The sequence below is a fragment of the Saccopteryx bilineata genome, chromosome 6, assembly GCF_036850765.1.
Source record: "Saccopteryx bilineata isolate mSacBil1 chromosome 6, mSacBil1_pri_phased_curated, whole genome shotgun sequence".
Lineage (NCBI taxonomy): Eukaryota > Metazoa > Chordata > Mammalia > Chiroptera > Emballonuridae > Saccopteryx > Saccopteryx bilineata.
The window spans coordinates 1,472,739-1,498,031 of NC_089495.1; the positions used below are offsets into that span (position 1 = coordinate 1,472,739).

Below are 25,293 nucleotides of genomic sequence, written 5' to 3' on the forward strand. Positions count from 1 at the left end.
AGAGCCCAGGACAGCTCCATCACACTTCTCTGTAGAATAACTAATCTGTGATTCCACGGTAGAGCCCGGGACGGCTCCATCACACCTCCCTGTAGAATAACTAATCTGTGATTCCACAGTAAAGCCCGGGATGACTCCATCAACCTCCCTGTAGAATAACTAATCTGTGATTCCACGGTAGAGCCCGGGACAGCTCCATCACACTTCTCTGTAGAATAACTAATCTGTGATTCCACGGTAGAGCCCGGGACTGCTCCATCACACTTCTCTGTAGAATAACTAATCTGCGATTCCACAGTAGAGCCCGGGACGGCTCCATCGCACCTCCCTGTAGCATGGTGGGCCTGGGGAGACCCCAGGCAAACACGCTGATGTGACCAGCCAGCAGGAGGAGGGACAAGGGAGAGCCCCCACTGCTTACGGCAGGAAGGCATCACTGTGCCCTTCTCAGGAGCGGTATTCTTAGCAGGGTGCACCAGACCACTTGAGATGGGTCACTGTACACTCACCTGGGCTGTATGAACTTACAGGACGTGGCCGGCGGGGAATGGGAGCTCCTCGCTTACACCTGTGCAGTGGACATCACAGGGACGGTCCAAAACGGAACCGGCTCATGTCACACAAGTGAGGTTTCAGCATCTGGTGCTGAACAAGACTAACAAAAATCTAGTCTGTCACATTCAGAACCCAGACGAGTCCTGGTGAAGTCCAAAAGCATTCTGGGGGACATGCCCCCGAAGTTCTCAGCGTCTCTTCTGATTATCAGTGAATCTCACTCTGAAGTACAATCTGTTATTTGTGTGGGTATCACTTTGTCATTGGGGGCGTGAGGGCTGCCCCATCCCCATCGGCTTAAGCTCGGTCATGGGAGCGTGTTCTGAACGTCACCCTCTACAGGCTGAACACGGACAACTGGACACCTGCTGAAACCAACACTGATCAAGACTTGCTTTTTCAGCCCTGGTCCTTTGGTTCAGTCAGTGGTAGAGCGTCAGCCTGGTGTATGGATGTCCCGGGTTCAATTCTCAGTCAGGGCATAATAGAAGTGATCACCTGCTTCTCCTCCCCCCTCCTTCCTCCTTCTCTCTCTGTACCTTTTTCTCTCTTCCCCTCCCACAGCCATAGCTCAGTTGATTCGAGCGCATTGGCCCCAGGCACTGAGGATGGCTCCATGCAACCTCCTCCTCAGGCACTAAAAATAGCTCAGATGTGAGCACTGGCCCCAGAATGGCAGAGCATCAGCCCCAGATGGGGGTTGCCAGGTGGGTCCCGGTTGGGGTGCATGTGGGAGCCTATTTCCCCTCCTCTCACTTGGAGAAAGAAGGAAAAAGAAAACCAAAAAGGACTTGAGTTACATAGTGAGCGAGCAGGAGCAATGTCACCTGGAGCGTTTTCCAGGATTGCCAGATAACGGGCCCTGCATACCCACATGCCAGAGAGCGTTTCCCCACAGATCCCAGACATCTTCCAGACCTGATCTAAAGCATGCTGGGCTCACGCTCCCAGGGGGCTGAGAGTGTCTCCTCGGCCTGCAGCAGGCACACCGCCAGGGGGTGGCCAGTGTGCACCCCAGCCAACAGGACGAGACTGCTTCAGGTCCCAGGAGGCCCGGGAGAGGGGCTGAGGACAGGGACCTCTATTCTCCAACCTGAAAGCCAGGAGCACAGACAACTCTGGCTCCCAGAGCCCGGCAACCACAGAACCTAACACCACCTGACTCCTCGAGATGGTTGAAGCATCACATTCTCAGCCTCACTGCCTTCCGTTTTTAGCAAATCATCCGATCTTTTCCTGAAATGCTAATGTCCGTGTTACTTAAAAAGTCTAAGGCGTGTTCGGAAGCAGTACCGAGCACGCTGATAATGCGCAGAGTGTTAAGAGATCGCAGGGCGAGGGGGTATCACGGCCATCGTAGTCTCAAGGGGCTTGGATGTGTTTTCTCCCTTCCGTTTATGTCTCTAGAATGTCAACATCTGCCCGTTACATCGGGTCACTAAATGGGACCCTTTCAGGGTGTAGCTTACTCGGTGATGACTCACCCTAATTTGAGAATTTCCATGCTGGTTCAGCGGACCAAACAAATATAAAACAAGCATGCTTTCAAATAGAAATTAATATAGCAGTTATTGTGGTGTGAACACAGATAGCACCGTCCGCCCCGTTCTGCAGTTAAGATGCCAGGCAGAAATCAATCTCCCCTGAGTGACTTTCACTCGGGCGAACACAACACGACTCAGACACGAACGATGTGAAAACAGAACCATAAGTTTAAGGGTAAGCTGTCGTTATACTAACAGATAAATGTAGCAGAATAGGAATAAAATACCTCATATCCTCTTGAACTATTTTGTATTCCGAAATGTGGGGTGCCGGGGTCTGGGCAGGTGTTATGAGCAGGATCTGAAATTGACACACAAAAAAAACAAAAACAACAACATACACACACACAAAAAAAACACAGTACCAGATATGGTTATTATAGGAAGTCTAACTTTTTTTCTTTTTTTTTTACTAAAAGGTCTTCTATGGTGCAGGAAATTGTGTTTTGACAAATGCACACAATGTTTCACATGAGAAGCAGAAATTAAATTGCTGTTTTCGTCTCTTCAGACATGTTTCCAGATATAAATCTCTGTGCTGCATCACGCTCCCCGTCACTGTGCACATTTTCTCCTGCATCGGAGTAAGTGCGTTCTTTCCCCTCCTCTCCTGACCTGTGGCTCCAGTTAGTTAATAACACTCTGTCTCCAAGAACCGTCTCTAACGACCCTCTGCTTGGCACGGATTCCATTAGTGGACCTCTCCTTTGGTCATCCATGACACTATTCAATTTTCTTAAGTTGATTTTCCTCAACACGGAGGAAATACCTTTACGGCTACAACATCCAGTAGACCAGTGGCCACATTTTCCCCGAAACACAGGGCTCGAGCCCCCAGGAGCACTGAAACTTTATCTGTGATTCCCTCCAGCGCTGCCAGTGGGAAACTTAAAAAACATTTTTTGTTTGTTTGTTTATAAGAGAAACTAACCTATTGGGGGAGAAAACTGTTTCCAGCACAGAGATAGCTACTGTGCAGCAACAGCGGCAGCGGCATCGCTGTCCCGGAGAAGGCGGGGCTCCGCTGAGACTGTTTCCTGAAGTGCCTTGACTTTGAGTAGCTATCATTCCACGTCTTAGCAAACCGCCAAGACTGTGAGTCACGAGCTGTTCACTGCGGACACAGCATGCCACAACCTGGCTCGGCGCGGCTGGCCGCCCAGCCACGTTAACTGCGACGGCGCCCAGGTCTGCAGCGGCGAGACCGCTCTGGGCTGCGGAGTTACGGACCCCGCCCTCTGTGCCGCTAACCCTGTCAACAAATGTAACTTCTCTCTGACCTCTTCTCTGAGACAGAGGTTTCATCTAAACGAGAGGGATTTGGGGCACACAGAACATCTCTTCTGACTTGCAAGGGTGCTTCCTGTGCTCCAAGGTCACCAGAACATGGTGGCCCGCGTGGTTCTGGAGTCTAGCTGGTTCCGTGGGGACAGAAGCAGCGAGGGGACTGGGGTGAGGGGAGGCAGAGCAGCACGTGGCTGTCCTCCTGGCTGTGGGCGTTTGGGAGACTGTCAGTAACGACCCTCTGTGAAGCGGCTGGTCCCCTAAGGAATGTGGCTGTCCAAGCCACGATGGCCGACGGCTAATCTGAACTCCCGATTCCTCTGCAGGACTTCACAGGTGTCATGCAAGTTCCACTGACGCGCGCTCACACGGGGAATTAGCTGCCAGGACACCGTGTGCCACACAGAGGGCTCGGGTTAGAAGGAGCCGCCCTGCCCCCCCCCCCGCAGACCCCCGTTGGAGCCGCCCTGCCCCCTCCCCGCAGACCCCCGTTACCGATGCAGGTGGGCTGCACACCACTCCAGGAGCCGTCGGCCTGGCACGTCCTCCTCGGAGAGCCCACCAGGATGAAGGGCGCTCTGCACTGGAAGGAGACCTCAGACTTGTAGGTGAAAGTTTTGCCACTGAGCCGGCCCTCCGCAGGGGTGCCTGGGTCTCCGCAGAACACAGCTGGGGGAACAGCGAAGGAATCAGCCGGGCCATGTGCCCCGGATCAGTGACCCGGCCCCTGTGCCTGGGCTCCACCCCGTCCTGAGGTGCAGCTATCAAACCAACAAGCGGCTTCAAGGGCAGACGCTCTGTCCTTGGGCAGTGCGGGCTCAGATTAGACCTGTTACCCATTGGAGCACGGTTCTAAATGCCATGCGGCTGTCACTGCAGCGGTCAGCTATGGGGCTTGTCTGTCACCTGCAGTGGTCAGCTATGGGGCTCGTCTGTCACCGGCAGTGGTCAGCCACAGCATGCGGCCGTCACTGCAGCGGTCAGCTATGGGGCTCGTCTGTCACCGGCAGTGGTCAGCTATGGGGCTCGTCTGTCACCGGCAGTGGTCAGCCACGGCATGCGGCCATCACTGCAGCGGTCAGCCACGGGGCTCGTCTGTCACCTGCAGTGGTCAGCCACGGCATGCGGCCATCACTGCAGCGGTCAGCTATGGGGCTCGTCTGTCACCTGCAGTGGTCAGCCATGGCATGCGGCCATCACTGCAGCGGTCAGCTATGGCATGTGGCCGTCACTGCAGCCGTCAGCTATGGTGCTCGTCTGTCACCGGCAGCGGTCAGCTATGGCATGCGGCCGTCACTGCAACGGTCAGCTATGGGGCTCATCTGTCACCTGCAGTGGTCAGCTATGGGGCTCGTCTGTCACCTGCAGTGGTCAGCTATGGGGCTCGTCTGTCACAGGCAGTGGTCAGCCACGGCATGCGGCCGTCACTGCAACGGTCAGCTATGGTACTTGTCTGTCACAGGCAGTGGTCAGCCACGGCATGCGGCCGTCACTGCAACGGTCAGCTATGGGGCTCGTCTGTCACCGGCAGTGGTCAGCCACGGTATGTGGCCGTCACTGCAGTGGTCAGCTATGGGGCTCGTCTGTCACTGGCAGTGGCCAGCCATGGTGCTCAGGCCGGTGCAGACGCAGCGGGGACCCGGGGGGCCGCTGTGCGGGGAACTTACGCAGGCACTGGGGCGGCTCCCCCTTCCACATGCCCTGGCCCTCGCAGGACAGGATGGCGGGGTGGGACAGCTGGTAGCCGGCCGCGCAGCTGTAGCTCACGCTGGCGCCCCAGTGGAAGTCCTCTCCCTCCACAGCTCCATGTGGCACGGGGGGCGGGGGGCTGCACAGGACCGCTGTTGGCGGAGAACACACAGGGTCAGACCTCCTGCACCTCCCGCCGCGGCCGTGATGCTCAAAGGGTCCACGCTTTGATTTTGCCTGAACTACACATGACATCGACATAGAGTTGGCTTTTTTTAAGTAAAATAATTATTGAGGAAGACAGTGAATCAAAATAACAAAACTTTGCCCTCAGAGCTCCTCGTTAACTGAGATCCAGGACGGGAAAGCACGGTTCCGCAGACTGAAAGGAGAGGAGAATGGACCTGACCCACAGGAGTCAGGGGAGGCAGACACGCTCTGCACAACCGGCCTTCCCACGGACCAAGGACGGGCCGAGCGGGGCTTGGTCAGGCGGCGGGAGCACAACTTTGTGAACTTACATACAGAGAAGGTCAGAATTTCTCCTGCTATCTGCATTCTTATCCTTTATTTAAAGATAGTACATAATTCCCAAAAGACGTCGACTGTCAGTTCATTGGCTGAATAACTACAACAGCCAAGGCTTGAATGGCTCAAGAAGATTCTGGAACACACCACTCGCCAGGGCCTTAAACTGCCGTGGAGCCCGGTGCTTGTGGGCGTGGGGCCACGCAGCAAACACAGGTCTCAGGGTCCATGCGCTGGACGGTGCTGGTCCCCCAACCGCCTTCCACACGCTGACATGCGTGGGGATGGTCAGGGCATGGGGACCATCTCAGACTCCCCCCTGAAAGTCCACAAGGTCCCTGGGTGTTCACTCTGGAGGAGGCTGGCCGGGGACAGTTCGGGCAGCAAGAGAAGAGACTCACCTGCCTTTTCTCACCTGCCTTTTCTTAGGAGCTCCTGCCCATGCCGCCTCGTGGGAGAGCAAATATGGTCACACATGCAATCACACATGCACACCCAGCGGGTGGAAACGGTCCCTGATCTGGCCAGTCGACCTTCTATCCACCTGCCCAGTTTTCTCGGCAGATATTCCTTGAGCATCCCTACGTGAGGGCTGGGCTGCAGATGGAGCATGTCGGGTGAGAAGGCCCCCAGGCAGGAGCGGTGGTGAGGACAGGGCTCCACCCAGGGATGCTGAGGGTGACCAGGAGGAGGAAAGCTCCGGTGGACAGTGAGAGGTCATATCTGAAGAGCCCAGCTGGGCACAGAGTTAATGACTAGTGGCATGGATATTTAAAAAAAAAAAAGTGGCCCTGGCTGGTTGGCTCAGTGGTAGAGCGTCAGCCCAGCACGTGGAAGTCCCAGGTTCGATTCCCGGCCAGGGCACACAGGAGAAGCACTCATCTGCTTCTCCACCCCTCCCCCTCTTCTTCCTCTCTGTCTCTCTCTTCCTCTCCCGCAGCCAAGGCTCCATTGGAGCAAAGATGGCCCGGGTGCTGGGGATGGCTCTGTGGCCTCTGCCTCAGGCGCTAGAGTGGCTCTGGTCACAACAGAGCGACGCCCCAGATGGGCAGAGCATCGCCCCCTGGTGGGCGTGCCGGGTGGATCTTGGTCGGGCGCATGCGGGAGTCTGTCTGACTGCCTCCCCGCTTCCAGCTTCAGAAAAAAATAAAAGAAAAAGACAAAGAAAAGGAGGTGTATAAAAACATATATCACGTACCAGGGACTGGACCATTTTATTAACAAGTGGCATCCATATGCTCACTGGACCAGACACTTGCCGCACTGTGTGAGGTCCACACACTGTCCCTCTGTGGAGCACTGGTGACGGTGGACAGAAGAAAGAGTGGAGGATGCTGCGGCCCTTGCTATCTGGTGGGTGGTCAATGCCAGTGGCCCAAGAACATGCCTATGCCGGGTGGGAAGAAGCCATCCGGCTGAGCACGAGGCCTCGGTCGGGCCACCCAGCCAGCTCTGTCTCCACAAGACTCGCTCACGATGTCCCCGCTCACTGAGACTTCCCTGGCTGCAGCCGTCCGCCCCCGCAGGACTTCCTCTGCTCCGGTGTAGGACGCCTACGGCACCATTACTACACTGACCCTCTCGGGTCCCCGCCTGCCCCTCTGGGCACCAGACACACTCTCGCCAGTGCTGGTGGAGCCCGTCTGCGCGGGTCCCTGTCTGTGGGCAGCGGTCCCCAGCCCCTCTCCCCTGTCCCTCTAGGGACCCATCCCACCCCCCTCTGCTTCGCTCATGCCTCTCACACTGGCTTCCGCCTGCTCTGCCCGCCCTGGAAAGACTAACTCAGGGGTCGGGAACCTTTGTGGCTGAGAGAGCCATGAACACCACATGTTTTAAAATGTAATTCCATGACAGCCATACAACAACCCATGTATGTTACTCATTATCCAATAAAAATTTGGTGTTGTCCCGGAGGACAGCTGTGATTGGCTCCAGCCACCTGCAACCATGAACATGAGCGGTAGGAAATGAATGGATTGTAATACATGAGAATGTTTTATATTTTTAACATTATTTTTTTATTGAAGATTTGTCTGCGAGCCAGATGCAGCCATCAAAAGAGCCACATCTGGCTTGCGAGCCGTAGGTTCCTGACCCCTGGTTAACTGGGCAGGTCAGAAACCTCTTCACACTGTATCCAGGAGACATCCCCTGCGTCTGCATCTGAATCACACAGAACGGCACGGTGCCAACATCCCAGGCTACCGTTGGGTGATGAACCCTATCTCACCTGGCTCTAAATTGTACCCATTGTAGCTGCCGTAAGACTGGATGGGGCCAGGGTGAAGAAGTTCACCAACACAGAGAGAGAGAGAGAGAGAGAGAGAGAGAGAGAGAGACAGACAGACAGACAGACGTGGGGAAGCAGGGCACAGACTTGGAGGAGGGGTGACTGTCATGTGAACCCTAACGCCTGCACCTTCGGGTCTGCCATCTTGAGCCACTTACCGAGGCCCTCTGGGGGCCAGTTGTCCTATCTGTAAAACTGAGATTAAAGTCTTAAGAAAATCAAGTGAAATTTCTCTTGGAACACTAGAGACATCATAAATCAAACACTCAATTGTACCCAGAATGTTCCTTACACTTCCCAGATATGGAGCTTTAGTATAATCGTGAGTAAGCATCCTGGTCATTATTTTAAGTCCTTTTACACACCACAGAATAGGTTTTTTTTTTTCCTGCATAAAGATTGCCTCTCCCACAAAACCAAATGCTTGTCTGCCGGTATACTTTTTTTTTAAACGCCGTTTATTTGGAGATTTTCTTGCTGTCTTTATCTCTTCCCTGCCCCCAACGCCTTCCCCAAAGTTCATGGACAAGCGCCTTCGAGGCCTGGGGTGCAGGACCCCCCAAGTGTTTTCAACTTGGATTCCGTTCTAATTAGAGTGTCTGTCCATTTACCCAGGTGTCCTGTTCTGAGTGTATTATCTGACCTTTCTCTTTGTTCCTGCAGAAAGGGGAAAAGGTGATTGTGGATTTGAGTTCTCTCCCAGAAGGGACGCTAGTTGGGTGGGAGGAAGCTTTGGTGACATGCTGTTGTTTTACTGGGGAAGGGGGCTGTCTGATACAACGTAGCCCTGCTCCTGCCTGTTACCACCTCTGTTGCAACAGTATCTAGAACCCTGCAGCCCCTCAAGCAGGAGGGCCTCTCTGAGACCCGCTTCCTGGGTGTCCTGTTCCCTCGGCTTCCGCTGGACCACATGCTGACCACGCGTCTCCTGTCCCCATCACTTGGGGGAGAAGTGAGCGCCCACTCAACTGTCGTGGCTCTGCCGGTCTGCTGAGCGTCTCGAGTCTCGAGGTGTATGGAGTAAAGCATGTCACGGAAGGCAGTGTTTTAGACGTGCGGCTTTAGACACGGGGTAAAAATGATTAAAGTTTTGTCAGGCTTGGAAATTACGCCTGGCACTGTTGAGCGTGAGTCTGCCACAGGGAAACAAGTGAAGTTAGGGCACCACCTGCCAATTTGCTACTTTCCTTTCTTATTTTTTTTTTTTTAGTAGTAGGATGTATCTATTTCAGTATAATAAATGTTTTCCAATTGTTTTGAAGAAAACCCAACCAAGTGATTTAATATTTACAGACGAGAGGACAGGAGTTCTCAGCACACAGAAGGGCTACAGACACGCTTGGCACATGTGAACATGTGCAGTCAGTGCAGCTTGATGAAGACTGCGTGTGGGAATGACACCAGTGAGGGGCACCGACCTTGGCAGACAGGTTTGCTGTGGTTCCACGCGCCGTCCTCCGTGCAGCGCAGGGTGGCCGACGCGCCGGGCTCCAGGACGTAGCCCGGGTGGCACTGGTAGCTCACCGTCTTGTTGAAGGTGAAGTCTGCCCCAAACTGGATGCCGTTGGCCAGGGTGCCTGGGTCTCCACAGCTGACCACTGATTCGCGGGGGAACAAAAAAGAAGAGAAATACAAAGTCATCATGGAGTGAATTAGTCATGCCTTCTGTTCAAGGATGCCCCTTAAGTTCGATTCAAAGTGATTAATCTGGGAACTGTGACGGCAAACACTTTGCCCTAACTCTTTCGCCGCCAGCGGTCGGGAGGCTCAGAGCTTGGAATCACTTATTTCTCCCCCGTTGGGGCCCAGCTGGCTGGAGGCTGGCTGCGTCCTCGTCGGTCCCTAACAAGGCAGTGCGATCGCCCTGTGGAGCTGAGGACAGGGACACCAGGGGCAATCAACCCCACCCCGTTTGTTCTTACTTCCCTGTGGACTGAGTGGGAGACCCAGAGAAACACCTTGACCACTTCTGGCCTCCGTTTGACGATGCCCAGGCCAGTGAGCCACTGAACACACTTTTCATCCATATAAGTAAGAAAGCGAAGGAAGAAAAAATTCTAAAAGTATCAAAATATAGTCAAACCATCGAACCTATGTCTGGCTTCTTTTTGTCCTTTTACGTATTAAAAAAGTCCACACAACCCTTTACAAAATAAGCCTGTCCTGCTCAGTGAAGCAGATGTCACACACGGCCCTTGCGTCGACCGTGAGGGTGCGTGACGGACCTGAGCAGTCAGGAGCCGTTCCTGTCCAGGTGCCGTTGGCCGTGCAGTGCCTGGTCATCAGCCCCGAGGTCCGGTAGCCCTCCCAGCAGGCGTAGATGACTGAGCTGGAGAACAGGACGCCATCGCTGCTCACAATCATGCCGTTGGTGGGCGTGCCGGGGTTTCCACAGGACACGGCTGCGAGGGACACAGGACAGACACACAGAGAAAGTGAGTGACCCGTTCCAAAGGCCGTCACCACCAGGGACCAGAGGGTATCATCAGCACAGCACATGCACGCGGGCGCATCTCTGTGGGGACGCGGCATGTGCGTCTGCTGCTTCGCGGCTCACACCCTTGTTTCCCGGGCGAGTCACCCTGGGAAGAGGATTTACGCCTATCATCCACTCCAGAGCGCGTTGCAGGAAAGGAACTGGAGGAGAAGTTAAAACCCTGGAAGTCGACGCCTCGTGACCCCGAGATCGATCACAGTGATCCTACAAAACAAAATCAGGATTTCAAAGCGTCTCTGCAAGACGAGGAACTCAGGAGTTCTTCCCATCATGCAATAGCTGGTTGTTTTTTTTTTAATCTCTGCGAAATCAGGTCATAGTTTACATCTTCAGGATCATTCATTTTGGAAAACGAGGGATGCCCGGGGAACAAGAACGGGCACACCTGAACTGTTCAGTAGACGGTTCCCTCATGGGTTCAAAGCCCGGTGGCGGCTGGGTTAACTGGCGCTGGTAGGACTGCACTCGACATTTCTCTGGAGACGTTCGCAACACCAGAGACAGGAACTAAGACCAGCTACCGACTGCTGGGCATCAGGTGGGCACTCTGTGTCTATCGTGTGTGTCTTTATCGGCAAACATGGCAGCTCCGCGGCTGCTGGGTGTGGACCGGGGGGGGGGGTTCATCTATAACCAACTTTTTGGCTTCTTAGGGTTGATCCTGTTTTCCATAAACACGGTTCCTTTTCCTCCCTTCCCTTCCACAATAAGGCGCCACAGTCCGACATTTAAGGAAGGTGACCCCTGGCTGGATTCTGATGGCAATGTGTCGTGAGGCCATTTCTGAGAGTGAGCAAAGATTTGAAAACCCTACTTCCTGTCTGGTCTTTCACAGGATCTAGTCTTAAGAACAAAGATATACTTTTTTAAAAAAAAATATGGAAGACAACAAACTGCAAAATGTCCATGGCATCTAAAAGCCACCAGAGTGGAACTGAAGGTAATTATCTATCATGTTATATTGAAAAGGTGTGTTTAACCGAAGGCTGGATTAAACCTCATTTGACAAATGTACACACACTGGTGCTGCCGTGCCCGTCCCCATGGCAGACATAACTATCCTAACTCTCTTCCCGGATGGATCTGGGTTTGAACTTACAATCCTTTCTACCACAGACCTTTCTACAGTTTCTTGGTCGGCATCTGAGATGCGATCTACTTCCCACTATTGAAGTAGATGATACCCAACTTTCTCTGAAGCTCAGAAGTTGTATGATGGTGGTGATATACATTAAAATTTCATATTGCAAAAGAAACCAAAAACCAAAATGCTGTACTATTCTGGACCATTACTCATTCAACAAACACCGATTCACCACTGATGTAATAGGTGTTGTTAAAGGTACTAATGGCTAGCCTAACAGAAAACAATTATACCGAAACCTAATTCATAATTTAGTAAATCAGCAAAGGACAGTCATGTTATTATATATTTTATTCTAAACACCTCTGCTATTAAAATCTATGTAGCTGTTTCCAAAAGTCACCTGTGAAGGCTTAATACTAAAATATAAAAGAAGTCACAAGTGAATCATATTCAACTTAATTTACAAACAAATATATTGTCAGCAAATAAAAAATGCCCATCACAATGAACACCATCCTAATTATTAGAAAGTATCCTTAAATATTATAATCTATAAGTCAAATTCAGGGTTATGGTGTTTCTTTTTCCAACGGGGACACTTTTCCTGATGGTTATGCCCATGGAAGTAAAGATCAGACGACAACCTAAACATATCTGTTTTTCATTATAAAAGGGCTGCCACCAACACAGAGAAAGAGACATCTAGAGTCACTGTAAGAAAAGCAACAGTGTCTAAAGTACAAGCTAAAGTTTCTTGTGAATGACATCTTTTTAAGTACCTTTGGTTAATGTGACTCCTTTTGGGTAAAAGACGATATCCTTTGGCTTGATTTATACTAAAGCAGCATAATGCTGTTTTAAACATACTTTCTTGTTTACAGGTCTCAGCTCCGAAGCGCAAATGGGTGCTTCTCCTGTGTGTCCTGACCTGGAATCGAACCTGGGACTTTCACATGCTGGTCCGACACTCTACCACTGAGCCAGCCGGCTCGGGCCATGTGTCTGAATTCTAAATCAGTACCTTCCTGGACTCTAAACAGACCCACGGCACACAGCTCCGTGTGCCAAGGCTGCCAAGCCCACACACGACGTGGTGTCTGAAAGGGTCCGGGGTGTTTTGCTGTGATGATCTTACCGTGGCCTACTGGGCACCTCTCTACTATCTCAATAAAACATATTCACCCCAAAACATTACACAGGAAGTCACCCTCGATTCTCTCATAACATGGCGCTCCGGACAAGGGCCACCAGCAGCTTGGAAACAACATGTGAACTGATACTTCTTTCTGCTTGAGAAGTGCCCTTCGTGACCTCCACGCTCCGACTCCCTGCCCTGGGGCGCAGCCCCTCACCACCGGCAACCACAGAAGGCTGCGGAGTCAATCACACCGAGACCGTCACCAGGTCAGGAACCCCCTCCAGTTGCCAACCTGGGAAGGCTGAGGGCCCACGTCCCAGGATCTCTGGAGTAGACAGTCCGCCCTGCCTCTTAAGGATGCTCTCACGCGTGGGAGGGGAAAACGGCGTCATTGCGCAAACAACCTCACCCTCCGGGACGTCTGTGCCGGGCCACCTGCCACGTTGGAGTGACGGATGTGGTTGGAATGATCAGCCCGCCCCTCTGGCCTGAAGGGACTCACCTTCACACGCAGGCTGCAGCCCCGACCAGGAGCCGTTGAGCAGACAGGTGCGCTCCGGCGAGCCACGCAGCACGTAGCCCATCTCGCAGGAGAAGCGGAGAAGGCTCTTGGTCTTGAACTCGTCTCCAAGCCGAGACCCATGCGCCGGGGTCCCCGGGTCACCACAGAATCCAGGATTGTTTCCTACGGAACACAGACACAGAGGGCCACAGACAATGGGGTGAGGGCTTGTTCAAAGCTGAGCTGTCATGTCTGAAGAGAATGACCAGTTCATGCATGGGTGCGGAACGGGGGTCACGGCCACACAGCCTTCTGGTGAGACTGTAAGACAGCCCCCGAACGGAAGTCCTTCAGAAACTCTTCTCGTGCAACGACAGGGACGACCCCTCCCGAAGCACTGCCGTCCTGGTAACGGGGTTCCTGAGGCGAGATGACACACGGGCAGGGGTTCCCCCACCGAAGCGTCAGGGGCAGTACAGAAGGCCTGGCCGGGTCCAAGCGCAGAGCGACGCAGAAGTGAGTCCAATGCGTGATTTGCGTCGTCTGGACAATGGCCAGAGCTGTGACATGCTAAATCTTATTTATTTAAGAAACATTCATGGAAGAATGAAGATGATTATTTTTTCTTTTTAAAGAAGATCAATGGAATTTCCTGACAGGGTGGGGAGTTTGGGGGAAACACAGAGAAAAAATAAAGAGGAAACAAGCTGAGCCAAAGCGGCCAGCACCCCAGCCGGGGCGACAGAGAGACACCTGGACGTCTGCGGGGTCAAACGGGACGCGGCAGGTGTTCATGGTCATGGTGAAGCAGAGGATGAGGGTGAGGGTGAGGAGGGTGAGGAGGGTGAGGAAGGTGAGGAGGGTGAGGAGGGTGAGGGTGAGGAGGGTGAGGAGGGTGAGGGTGAGGAGGGTGAGGAGGGTGAGGAGGGTGATGGTGGTGATGATGATGGTGATGATGATGATGATGGTGATGATGGTGATGATGGTGATGATGGTGATGATGGTGATGATGATGGTGATGATGATGGTGATGATGATGGTGATGATGGTGATGGTGATGATGGTGATGGTGATGATGGTGAGGATGATGATGATGGTGAGGATGATGATGGTGATGATGGTGATGATGGTGATGGTGGTGATGATGGTGATGATGATGGTGATGATGATGGTGATGATGATGGTGATGATGATGGTGATGATGGTGATGGTGATGATGGTGATGATGATGGTGATGATGGTGATGGTGATGATGGTGAGGATGATGATGATGGTGAGGATGATGATGGTGATGATGGTGATGATGGTGATGGTGGTGATGATGGTGATGATGATGGTGATGATGATGGTGATGATGATGGTGATGATGATGGTGATGATGGTGATGGTGATGATGGTGATGGTGATGATGGTGAGGATGATGATGATGGTGAGGATGATGATGGTGATGATGGTGATGATGGTGATGGTGGTGATGATGGTGATGATGATGGTGATGATGGTGATGGTGGTGATGGTGGTGATGATGGTGAGGATGATGATGGTGATGATGGTGATGATGGTGATGGTGGTGATGATGGTGAGGATGATGATGGTGAGGATGGTGATGGTGATGATGGTGAGGATGGTGATGGTGATGATGGTGATAGTGATGATGGTGATGATGGTGATGGTGATGATGGTGATGATGGTGATGGTGGTGATAATGGTGATGATGATGATGGTGACACAGGGTAAAGATGTACTTGTCTGGAAATGAACTGATCATCATCCCAGCACAGCTGCACCCTTGCACAGCATTGGGAAGAAGTGGCCGCTGTGTCCTCACTCACCTGTGCAATGGGGCAGTGCTCCGCTCCAGTGACTGTCCTCCTGGCACACTCGGGTGCCATTGCCCACCAAGCTGTGGGTCCCTTTGCAGGAGTAATGAACCACGGCCCCGAAGGTGAACACTTCTCCCGTCAGAACGGCGTCAGCAGGGACCCCCGGGTGCCCACAGGATATGGCTTAAGAAAAAAAGTAATAAAATTATTGAATAGGTCATTCCCGTTAAAACTACCTTGCACTGGTAACCTCACATACAGATACCCCCTATTAATAAAAAAAAAAAACCTGCATGGGCCTATACCCTATATATAAGAAATACCAATTTCCTAAAACACTATCCCCACCCCGAATATTCATATATTACTAAACATAGGGAAAGTTCTGTCAATGAAGATTATTTTCAAGTCTTAATGTAAGGTAACTTTGCTTCAGGGAGACGTTTATACATCGGCTTTCGAAAAGAAAGCCACTCTAGGTAATTTTTTTTCTATCTGCCCTTAATTAAATCCCAAAAAAGCACTATTACTAAAAGAAAATGTTAAAATTAACATAGGTCCTTCAAAACCATTTCCATTATTTCTCCATTTCTATGACAATTATGGACTTTGTGTGGGAAAAACCTGTGTTTAATATGCTCACTCTTTGATTTTGTGTCTAGGAAGATGACGCTAATGATTTTTATTTGAATAGACAGAAGTTTGAAATGTTTAAGTTAAACAATAATAATAATTAATAATAATAATAATAAATCATTGATTACTTTGTCCCTCAAGTTATCCTACAAAATAATTTAAATGTTCCCATTCATTTTCTTAAAATTGATACCAAGTCAGGTCCATCGCTCACTGGTCAGTTTATCCCTCAATAAACCACACTCTGGAACTCAGATGAACACGGGATGATAAAGGTTTCTCTCTCCGTTTCGAGAAAGCCTCCAATTAAGGTCAACAATGGACAGAGTTTACGCTCCCTGCTAACGGCTACCTGGACTAAAGTGACCCACACATTATTCAAAGGACACTGATTCATACCCGAGAGCAGGCGGCCCACAGGGACACCGCCCGGAAAGGGAGCGTGGGGAGCGGAAGGCACCTGCCCTCCCTGGTGACATCCGCCTGCTGACAGGACTGGCTGCCGTCCCTGGGGGACAGCTCAGCCCTTCACGGAGGGACACGGTCTGGCGGGGCCCGGGCCCTCACCGGAAGCTCACTGGAGCCGAATCAGTGAAGTGGTTGGTCAGCGACCAGTTCCCGGTGAAATAAAAGAGGAAAGGGGTCAAGGGAACTAGAAAGGCTACACCAGGGCCACAGCTCTGCTGCCACAGAGGACCTGGAGGACGTTCCCCCACGGTCACGGTGTTGCTGACTGTCCGTGACGACACGTGGCGGGAACCAGCCACCGAGAGAGGCGAGTCAGCACACACCTTGTCCCTGGAGACCCGAGCTCACGAGAGGAAGTCCCACAGGAGTCAGGGAAGGCTTCAAAGAAATGTTTGGGGAGAAAAAGAAAAAAAACCCCACTAATTTCTCTGAAAAAATAAACGCCATGTGTGCAGGCACAGAAAACCAGGAAGCAAATAGGATTCAATGAGGATCCTAATACGTCGATAGATGAAATTCTGGTCCTGGGAGGTTGTGAGTTTGTGTTTCTGAAAGTCACATACACTCTCTCTCCATGGAAATTGATTGCATCGTCACAGTTAGAATTAGAGATACATTTCCACGTAGGTCAGGAGGGCTTATGAAGAACACTGACTTGCAGGGGAAAAAAATCCCGGGTCCCAATCCGTTATGGAAATGCAGAGAAATGCAGCAATTACACGTGGGAAAAGGGACGACGACTTTTTTTCCTCCATTAAATGCAATTCAAAAGTACGTGCACCCCCCCACACACACACACACACACTCTCTCTCTCTCCTTGGGCACACGGACTGCATACTGAGAGGACAAGACATTCGTTTTAAGGACTGTTTTCTTTCTGACTGATTTTTAAAAGGCCAGGCAGAGGGACCCCTCTCCCTAAATTTCAAGACGACGTTCCAACGGGGGATTCTCTTTGCGCTCAAGGACAGGATGCTCTTTCTAGGAAAAGAAAGTAAGACTACAGCTACATAGGGTTAAGAAAGTGTGTTCTTGTGCATCTCTGTGGTCTAACACATACTGGTGATCATGTTTTCGGGGGACTCTGGTGGGGGACCTGATTTTGTCTGCTCACGAAAGCGACCCTATTCTTCAGAGCAACACTCCTCAGCCTGATTTAAACATGCAGGGAAAGAGGAAGTCACCATCAAGAGCAGAGGTCCCCAAACTTTTTACACAGGGGGCCAGTTCACTGTCCCTCAGACTGTTGGAGGGCCGCCACATACAGTGCTCCTCTCACTGACCACCAATGAAAGAGGTGCCCCTTCCAGGAGTGCAGTGGGGGGCCAGATAAATGGCCTCAGGGGGCCACATGCGGCCCACGGGCCGTAGTTTGGGGACACCTAAGAGTCTGTTTTTTTTATTGTATTGACTATGGGCAGGGTCAGAGGTGCTCAGGGGTCTCTGATCAGTCCCTGGGAGGACTCCAGCCTCTGGACGTATAGAGGCGGCTGGTCAATGGACTGACGGACACTCTACACCAGCACCCTGGCCGGCGTTTCTGAACCCGGTCTTCACGGGGAGAAGTGAGAGCTGCACGGTGCGGACGCCCCATGTCTGGCCCCGTGGACTCCACCACCCTCTGGGGTGAAGCAGAAGGCAGTGGACACCCCATGTCTGGCCCCGTGGACTCCACCACCCTCTGGGGTGAAGCAGAAGGCAGTGGACACCCCATGTCTGGCCCCGTGGACTCCACCACCCTCTGGGGTGAAGCAGAAGGCAGTGGACACCCCATGTCTGGCCCCGTGGACTCCGCCGCCCTCTGGGGTGAAGCAGAAGGCAGTGGACACCCCATGTCTGGCCCCGTGGACTCCACCACCCTCTGGGGTGAAGCAGAAGGCAGTGGACACCCCATGTCTGGCCCCGTGGACTCCGCCGCCCTCTGGGGTGAAGCAGAAGGCAGTGGAGGCCCCATGTCTGGCCCCGTGGACTCCACCGCCCTCTGGGGTGAAGCAGAAGGCAGTGGACGCCCCATGTCTGGCCCCGTGGACTCCACCGCCCTCTGGGGTGAAGCAGAAGGCAGTGGACACCCCATGTCTGGCCCCGTGGACTCCGCCGCCCTCTGGGGTGAAGCAGAAGGCAGTGGACACCCCATGTCTGGCCCCGTGGACTCCGCCGCCCTCTGGGGTGAAGCAGAAGGCAGCAGCATGAGCAGAGATGAAGTCAGGACATGACCCTTGGTACCCATTTCCGGCTCTATTTCTCTCTGGGGCCAGGTATCAGTCATGCCAGCTTACCCACTGTTTTCTCTTTTACCCTTAAACTAGTTTGAGTTATAGTCTGTGATTTCCTGCCAAACCATAAAGACATAATAGCTCATACAATTTGTGACTGGAGGTGGAGAAGAGGGGGGTGGAGAGAATTTAAAAAATCAGTATGTTTTTGACTCCTTGAAAGAACACATTGTGCTGACGTTCCCATGGGGCTCCAGGCCCAGGGACCCCGGACGACCCTCACTCACCCCAGCACTTAGGCCCAGGGACCCCGGACAACCCTCACTCACCCCAGCACTTAGGCCCAGGGACCCCGGACAACCCTCACTCACCCCAGCACTTAGGCCCAGGGACCCCGGACAACCCTCACTCACCCCAGCACTTAGGCCCAGGGACCCCGGACAACCCTCACTCACCCCAGCACTTAGGCCCAGGGACCCTGGACAGCCCTCACTCACCCCAGCACTTAGGCCCAGGGACCCCGGACAACCCTCACTCACCCCAGCACTTAGGCCCAGGGACCCTGGACAGCCCTCACTCACCCCAGCACTTAGGCCCAGGGACCCCGGACAGCCCTCACTCACCCCAGCACTTAGGCCCAGGGACCCCGGACAGCCCTCACTCACCCCAGCACTTAGGCCCAGGGACCCTGGACAGCCCTCACTCACCCCAGCACTTAGGCCCAGGGACCCTGGACAGCCCTCACTCACCCCAGCACTTAGGCCCAGGGACCCCGGAATACCCTCACTCACCCAAGCACTTAGGCAAAGAGCGGTCCCAGAGGCCGGTAGCCGTGCAGGTCAAGACGGAAGAGCCCAGCAAGTAAAAGCCCTTCTCGCAGCGATACAAGACGCTCATTCCGTAGACGAACCCCTCGGGCGGGGGCTGCTGTCCCTGACGGACGGCGTTGTCCACAGAGCCCGGGTCGGAGCAGTTGACCACTGGAAAAGACAGCACCACGCATGGCGTTCAGAGACCGGTGTGCACTCACGAGCAGCACAGAGGGCGAGGGAGGCAACGCCCCGTCTTTGTAGAGAGTTTGTAAGATGACAATGTCATCACCAAGGCTCCCGTGAAATGCTACCCCCCCCCCCCCCCGGAGACGGACTGCCTGCTCTGGGCCACGGGGTCCAACCATGTCCAGCGATATATGGGCATTGCCGCGATTTTAACACCATGAGGCTAATTCTTTCACACCCTTTCCCAGGAGCGGCAGGCTTCTTCAAGGTCAAGTCCAACACTGGTGTTGTTGGTGGATTTGTGATATTATGAAAACATTAACGTGGAACCACCAGCTGAGGTGGGTCTGTTGAAATCTTTTCACGCAGGGGAAATATTTTAGGACAGTTGAGGCCATAATTAATTACCGCCCCACCTCCGATATGTGTGATTCACCTTCAACACGTGTGTGCGCCCAAAGTAGCCGCGGTCACGCATCTAATGCAAATAAAACCACCACTCTGTCAGCACTCAGCAGACACGAGGATCAGGCTGCTGTCACCAGTGCAGAGGAGCCCTGTGGGTGCCGGGCTGTGGGTGCCGGGCTGTGGGTGCCGGGCTGTGGGTGCTGGGCTGGGCTGTGGGTGCAGGGCTGTGGGTGCCGGGCTGTGGGTGCCGGGCTGTGGGTGATGGGCTGTGGGTGTCGGGCTGTGGGTGCCGGGCTGTGGGTGATGGGCTGTGGGTGCCGGGCTGTGGGTGCCGGGCTGTGGGTGATGGGCTGTGGGTGATGGGCTGTGGGTGATGGGCTGTGGGTGCCGGGCTGTGGGTGATGGGCTGTGGGTGTCGGGCTGTGGGTGCCGGGCTGTGGGTGATGGGCTGTGGGTGCCGGGCTGTGGGTGCCGGGCTGTGGGTGATGGGCTGTGGGTGATGGGCTGTGGGTGCCGGGCTGTGGGCTGGGCTGTGGGTGATGGGCTGTGGGTGCCGGGCTGTGGGTGCCGGGCTGTGGGTGATGGGCTGTGGGTGCAGGGCTGTGGGTGATGGGCTGTGGGTGCCGGGCTGTGGGTTCTGGGCTGGGCTGTGGGTGCCGGGCTGTGGGTGCCGGGCTGGGCTGTGGGCTGGGCTGTGGGTGATGGGCTGTGGGTGCCGGGCTGTGGGTGCCGGGCTGTGGGTGATGGGCTGTGGGTGCCGGGCTGTGGGTGATGCGCTGTGGGTGATGGGCTGTGGGTGCCGGGCTGTGGGTGCTGGGCTGGGCTGTGGGCTGGGCTGTGGGTGATGGGCTGTGGGTGATGGGCTATGGGTGATGGGCTGTGGGTGCCGGGCTGTGGGTGATGGGCTGTGGGTGATGGGCTGTGGGTGCCGGGCTGTGGGTGCCGGGCTGTGGGTGATGGGCTGTGGGTGCAGGGCTGTGGGTGATGGGCTGTGGGTGCCGGGCTGTGGGTTCTGGGCTGGGCTGTGGGTGCCGGGCTGTGGGTGCCGGGCTGGGCTGTGGGCTGGGCTGTGGGTGATGGGCTGTGGGTGCCGGGCTGTGGGTGCCGGGCTGTGGGTGATGGGCTGTGGGTGCCGGGCTGTGGGTGATGCGCTGTGGGTGATGGGCTGTGGGTGCCGGGCTGTGGGTGCTGGGCTGGGCTGTGGGCTGGGCTGTGGGTGATGGGCTATGGGTGATGGGCTGTGGGTGATGGGCTGTGGGTGCTGGGCTGGGCTGTGGGCTGGGCTGTGGGTGATGGGCTGTGGGTGATTGGCTGTGGGTGCAGGGCTGTGGGTGCCGGGCTGTGGGTGCCGGGCTGTGGGTGATGGGCTGTGGGTGATGGGCTGTGGGTGCTGGGCTGGGTTGTGGGCTGGGCTGTGGGTGATGGGCTGTGGGTGATGGGCTGTGGGTGCAGGGCTGTGGGTGCAGGGCTGTGGGTGCCGGGCTGTGGGTGATGGGCTGTGGGTGCCGGGCTGTGGGTGATGGGCTGTGGGTGATGGGCTGTGGGTGCCGGGCTGTGGGTGCCGGGCTGTGGGTGATGGGCTGTGGGTGATGGGCTGTGGGTGATGGGCTGTGGGTGCAGGGCTGTGGGTGATGGGCTGTGGGTGATGGGCTGTGGGTGCCGGGCTGTGGGTGCCGGGCTGGGCTGTGGGCTGGGCTGTGGGTGATGGGCTGTGGGTGCCGGGCTGTGGGTGCCGGGCTGTGGGTGCCGGGCTGTGGGTGATGGGCTGTGGGTGCCGGGCTGTGGGTGCCGGGCTGTGGGTGCAGGGCTGTGGGTGATGGGCTGTGGGTGCCGGGCTGTGGGTGATGGGCTGTGGGTGATGGGCTGTGGGTGATGGGCTGTGGGTGCCGGGCTGTGGGTGATGGGCTGTGGGTGCCGGGCTGTGGGTGCCGGGCTGTGGGTGCAGGGCTGTGGGTTCTGGGCTGGGCTGTGGGTGCCGGGCTGTGGGTGCTGTGCTGTGGGTTCTGGGCTGGGCTGTGGGGGCGGGCTGTGGTTGCCGGGCTGTGGGTTCTGGGCTGGGCTGTGGGTGATGGGCTGTGGGTGATGGGCTGTGGGTGCCGGGCTGTGGGTGATGGGCTGTGGGTGCCGGGCTGTGGGTGCCGGGCTGTGGGTGATGGGCTGTGGGTGATGGGCTGTGGGTTCTGGGCTGTGGGTGCTGGGCTGTGGGTGCTGGGCCGTTGGTGCTGGGCTGTGGGTGCCGGGCTGGGCTGTGGGTGCCGGGCTGTGGGTGCTAGGCTGGGCTGTGTGTGATGGGCTGTGGGTGCTGGGCTGTGGGTGCTGGGCTGGGCTGTGGGTGCCGGGCTGTGGGCATCTGTGGGCTGTGGGAGGGAGGGGGTGCGTCCGCAGACACAGGGGAACAGAAAGGGCCCCGGCTACCCTGTGCTCTGACCCTGCACAGCGGTGGACCAGGCGGCTGCTTTGGAAGTGGCTTCCTCTCCAGAGGTTTCTGGCCTGGGAAAGGGGTTGGGCAGCGGACACTCAGGCAGGCCCGGCAGGTCCGGGTCCTCGGACGACAGCAAACGCCGCCCCATCCGAGCCCCGATTCCGTCCCTGCCCTAAGGAGGAGGGCGCAGGGTGGAGGGCGGGGTCACAGACAGCCCTCTGATCAAAGTCTTGTAGACAGACGGCATTCTATGCTTTTTTTTTTTATTATTATAAACAACCTGAGTGGACAGAGGAGAGAACCCAGTTCTCCAGGGGTTACTCCACACACGTGTGTGGGGCACAGGCACACAGGTCTACAGCTCCACAGCTCACTGCTTCCACAAGGACAGGGTGACCAGACACACCACAGGGATCCCTGCGTGGAGGAGACATGAGCGTGAAAGGGGCGTTATCTCTGCAACCTGTAAAACAGGGCCCCTCCGGTCCCTGGAGCTGCGGGTGAGCCCAGCAGCTAGAAGAGACTACTGTGTTCATGTTGGGGCCCATGTCCCCCCCCCAGAGAGAAGCCCCAAAACGGTATCGACTGTCCTTGTTGTGAGAACAGACAGAGGGCGCACTGGGGCCACGTGAGGGCCGGCCCGAGCCCGGGGCGCCCAGCTGTCCCCGAGAGCCGCTGCCCCTTCTGTCTGGAGGTGGATACCGAGGCCCCGCTGTGCTCAGGGCGACCTCGCTGTGCGGTGGGTGAGGGGGATACGGGGGAAGCTACGGACACTGGGGGGTCAGCGCGAGGGGAGGAGCCTGCGGCCGTCACCGTCACGTGAGCACAGAAGCGCTGTTGCTGTGGTAACAGGACCCGCCCCGCCCTGCTCTCTGCCCAGAACGGGGGCGTTCTCCGACACCCGCAGTGGCCCCGGCCCGAGGGGAGAGGCTGGAATACGTGACTTTCACCTTTAATCGCTCCGAAACTGGGGACCAGACTTTTCCTTGAGGGTCCCTCCTGCCCTGGGGGGCGGGGGGTGACAGGGACCCGGGGATCCCTTTGTTTTCAGTGAAAACGAGAGAGCGGTGGAGAGTCCTAGAAAACGTGACCTGGTGACTCGCTCACACTTGACGCCCTCAGGACAGCCTGTCTGTCACCCCTCCCCCACCCCCCACCCGCACCTACATTGAAAGGGCAGCTTTAAAACGAAGGCAAAACGCCGAGTCCTGCTCTGGAAACAGCACAGTCAAGAGAATGAGGAGACAGGCCTGACCAGGCGGTGGCGCAGTGGAGAGAGCGTTGGACTGGGATGCAGAGGACCCAGGTTCGAGACCCCGAGGTCGCCAGCGTGAGCGCGGGCTCATCTGGTTTGAACAAAGCTCACCAGCTTGAGCCCAAGGTTGCTGGCTCGAGCAAGGGGTCACTGGGTCTGCTGAGGCCCCCGGTCAAGGCACATATGAGAAAGCAATCAATGAACAACTAAGGTGCCACAATGAAGAACTGATGCTTCTCATCTCTCTCCCTTCCTGTCTGTCCCTCTCTCTGTCTCACTTTCTCTGTCACAAAAAATAAATTTTTTAAAAAAAAAAAGTAGAGAGAATGAGGAGAAAAGCCACCGATGGGGAGAAAGCATTACTTACACGACACTTCTGATGAAGGACTTGAAGCCCAAATCTACAGGAACTCTTACAACTCAACCACGAGAAAATGAACGGCCCATCTAACAAATGAGTTACAGGACTTTGCAGAACCCCCCACCCGGGAAAGAAGGTAAGACCGACAGCCGTGAACACACGATGCCCCCCGTCCACGTGTGCACCCGGGAAAACGCAAACTGAAACAGTGAGGAGACGCCCGCACGCCCCCCAGACGCCCGAGCCAGGCCCGCCTGCGGGGAGGACGGGCAGTGGAGGGTGAAGAGTGGTCGTGGTCCGGGCGGAGGTCATCAGACCCCTCGTCCTTCAAAAACAAAGCTCTCCCTGGCTCGCTGGTCTGACGCTGGCACCGACGGTGCCCACCGGAGGAAGACACGCCCTCCAGCCGCCCCGACCGCCCCGGCCGCCCCCCTGCTCTGGGCTGAGTCGGGTGAGGGAGCCGTGAGCCGGTCTCACTGGTGTCCGTGCTCAGTCCCTGCACAGGCCGGCCCCCACGCCGTGGCTCTCTGGGGAACGGAGTGGGCAGGCTTTCCTTGGTCGCTGAGCGGAGGCCACGCACTGCAAGGGGGACCTGTGCCAAACTCTACGGCTGGGCGGTCCAATGTCACACGACCGGACCGCTGTTAGAACAGAACCACTCCTGTTCCTGTGCGGCTATCGTGCATTTGAGAGCAGCTCTGTGGAGAAGCCAGTGGGGCGGGGGTGACGACCAGAGCTAGAGACCTCCCGAGGATCTGGCTGCGGTCCCGTGTCCCCGCCATGACGTCACCCACCGTCACACCAGAGGAGGATCCACCTTCCCTGAGAGGCGTTTTAATGGAAAGCAAACAGAAGCGAAACCTTAAATATGAGCTCAAACGTCTAGAAAAGGTACGAAAAGTCAAAAGGGCATTTTCTTGGAAATTCACATTTCAGTCTAGATCATTGTGGCAAGTTTAAAGAAAATGAATAAAAGAAATGAAAGATTTAAAAGCAACAAGAACTTCTTAAACACCTGCAGATGTCTGGAAGTTTAAGGGCCCAAAGATGCTGAACAGATGAGGGCGTAGTGAACACCCGAGTGACTCAGAGGAGGAAGGGCGGGTGCGTCGTCCGCGGGGGAGAGAACCAGGCGTGTTTCTGATCGAGTCTGTCTGATAGCGAGACAGAGGTCCGGGAGCGATGCGTGCATGGCTCCCGACAGGTCCCCTGCGGTCACGGGGCTCCAGACAGGTCCCCTGCGGTCACGGGGAGCCTGCAGGGGACGCTGCGCCCTCGTCGCCCCCATCCCGCCCACCCCCGGAGCTGGTCCTACCTCGACAGGTGGGCACCGCGCTGCTCCACTGGCCGCTGGTCCGGCACTGGGCCTGGGGCGCCCCCTGCAGCAGGTAGCCCGTGTGGCAGGTGAAGTTCACCACGTCGTTCAGGTTGAACTCGCTGCCCGTGGTGAGCCCGTGGGCTGGGTTCCCCGGGTGCCCACACGTGATGGCTGCGGAGGAGGAAGACAGGTCCGCGTCACCGTCAGCACACAGACGGGCGTGCAGGAGTGCCGAGTGCACGGATCAAGGGCTCACGGCTCACCACACACGTTACA

The 25,293-nt window shown here is 55.4% G+C and overlaps 1 protein-coding gene across 1 annotated transcript in view; it reads right to left on the reverse strand.

Annotated features, from left to right (window-relative positions):
* The window catches only part of CSMD1 (CUB and Sushi multiple domains 1), a 1,658,614-nt gene that overhangs the window by 23,454 nt on the left and 1,609,867 nt on the right, over nt 1–25,293 (reverse strand). Inside the window, exons 54-62 of the mRNA XM_066237815.1 lie at nt 25,015–25,188; nt 19,047–19,235; nt 14,947–15,120; nt 13,115–13,297; nt 10,116–10,292; nt 9,309–9,488; nt 5,051–5,224; nt 3,879–4,052; nt 2,327–2,400 (exon numbers count right to left, since the gene is read on the reverse strand). Of these exons, the coding sequence (XP_066093912.1) occupies nt 2,327–2,400; nt 3,879–4,052; nt 5,051–5,224; nt 9,309–9,488; nt 10,116–10,292; nt 13,115–13,297; nt 14,947–15,120; nt 19,047–19,235; nt 25,015–25,188 (1,499 nt within the window). The remainder of the gene's footprint in view (nt 1–2,326; nt 2,401–3,878; nt 4,053–5,050; nt 5,225–9,308; nt 9,489–10,115; nt 10,293–13,114; nt 13,298–14,946; nt 15,121–19,046; nt 19,236–25,014; nt 25,189–25,293) is intronic.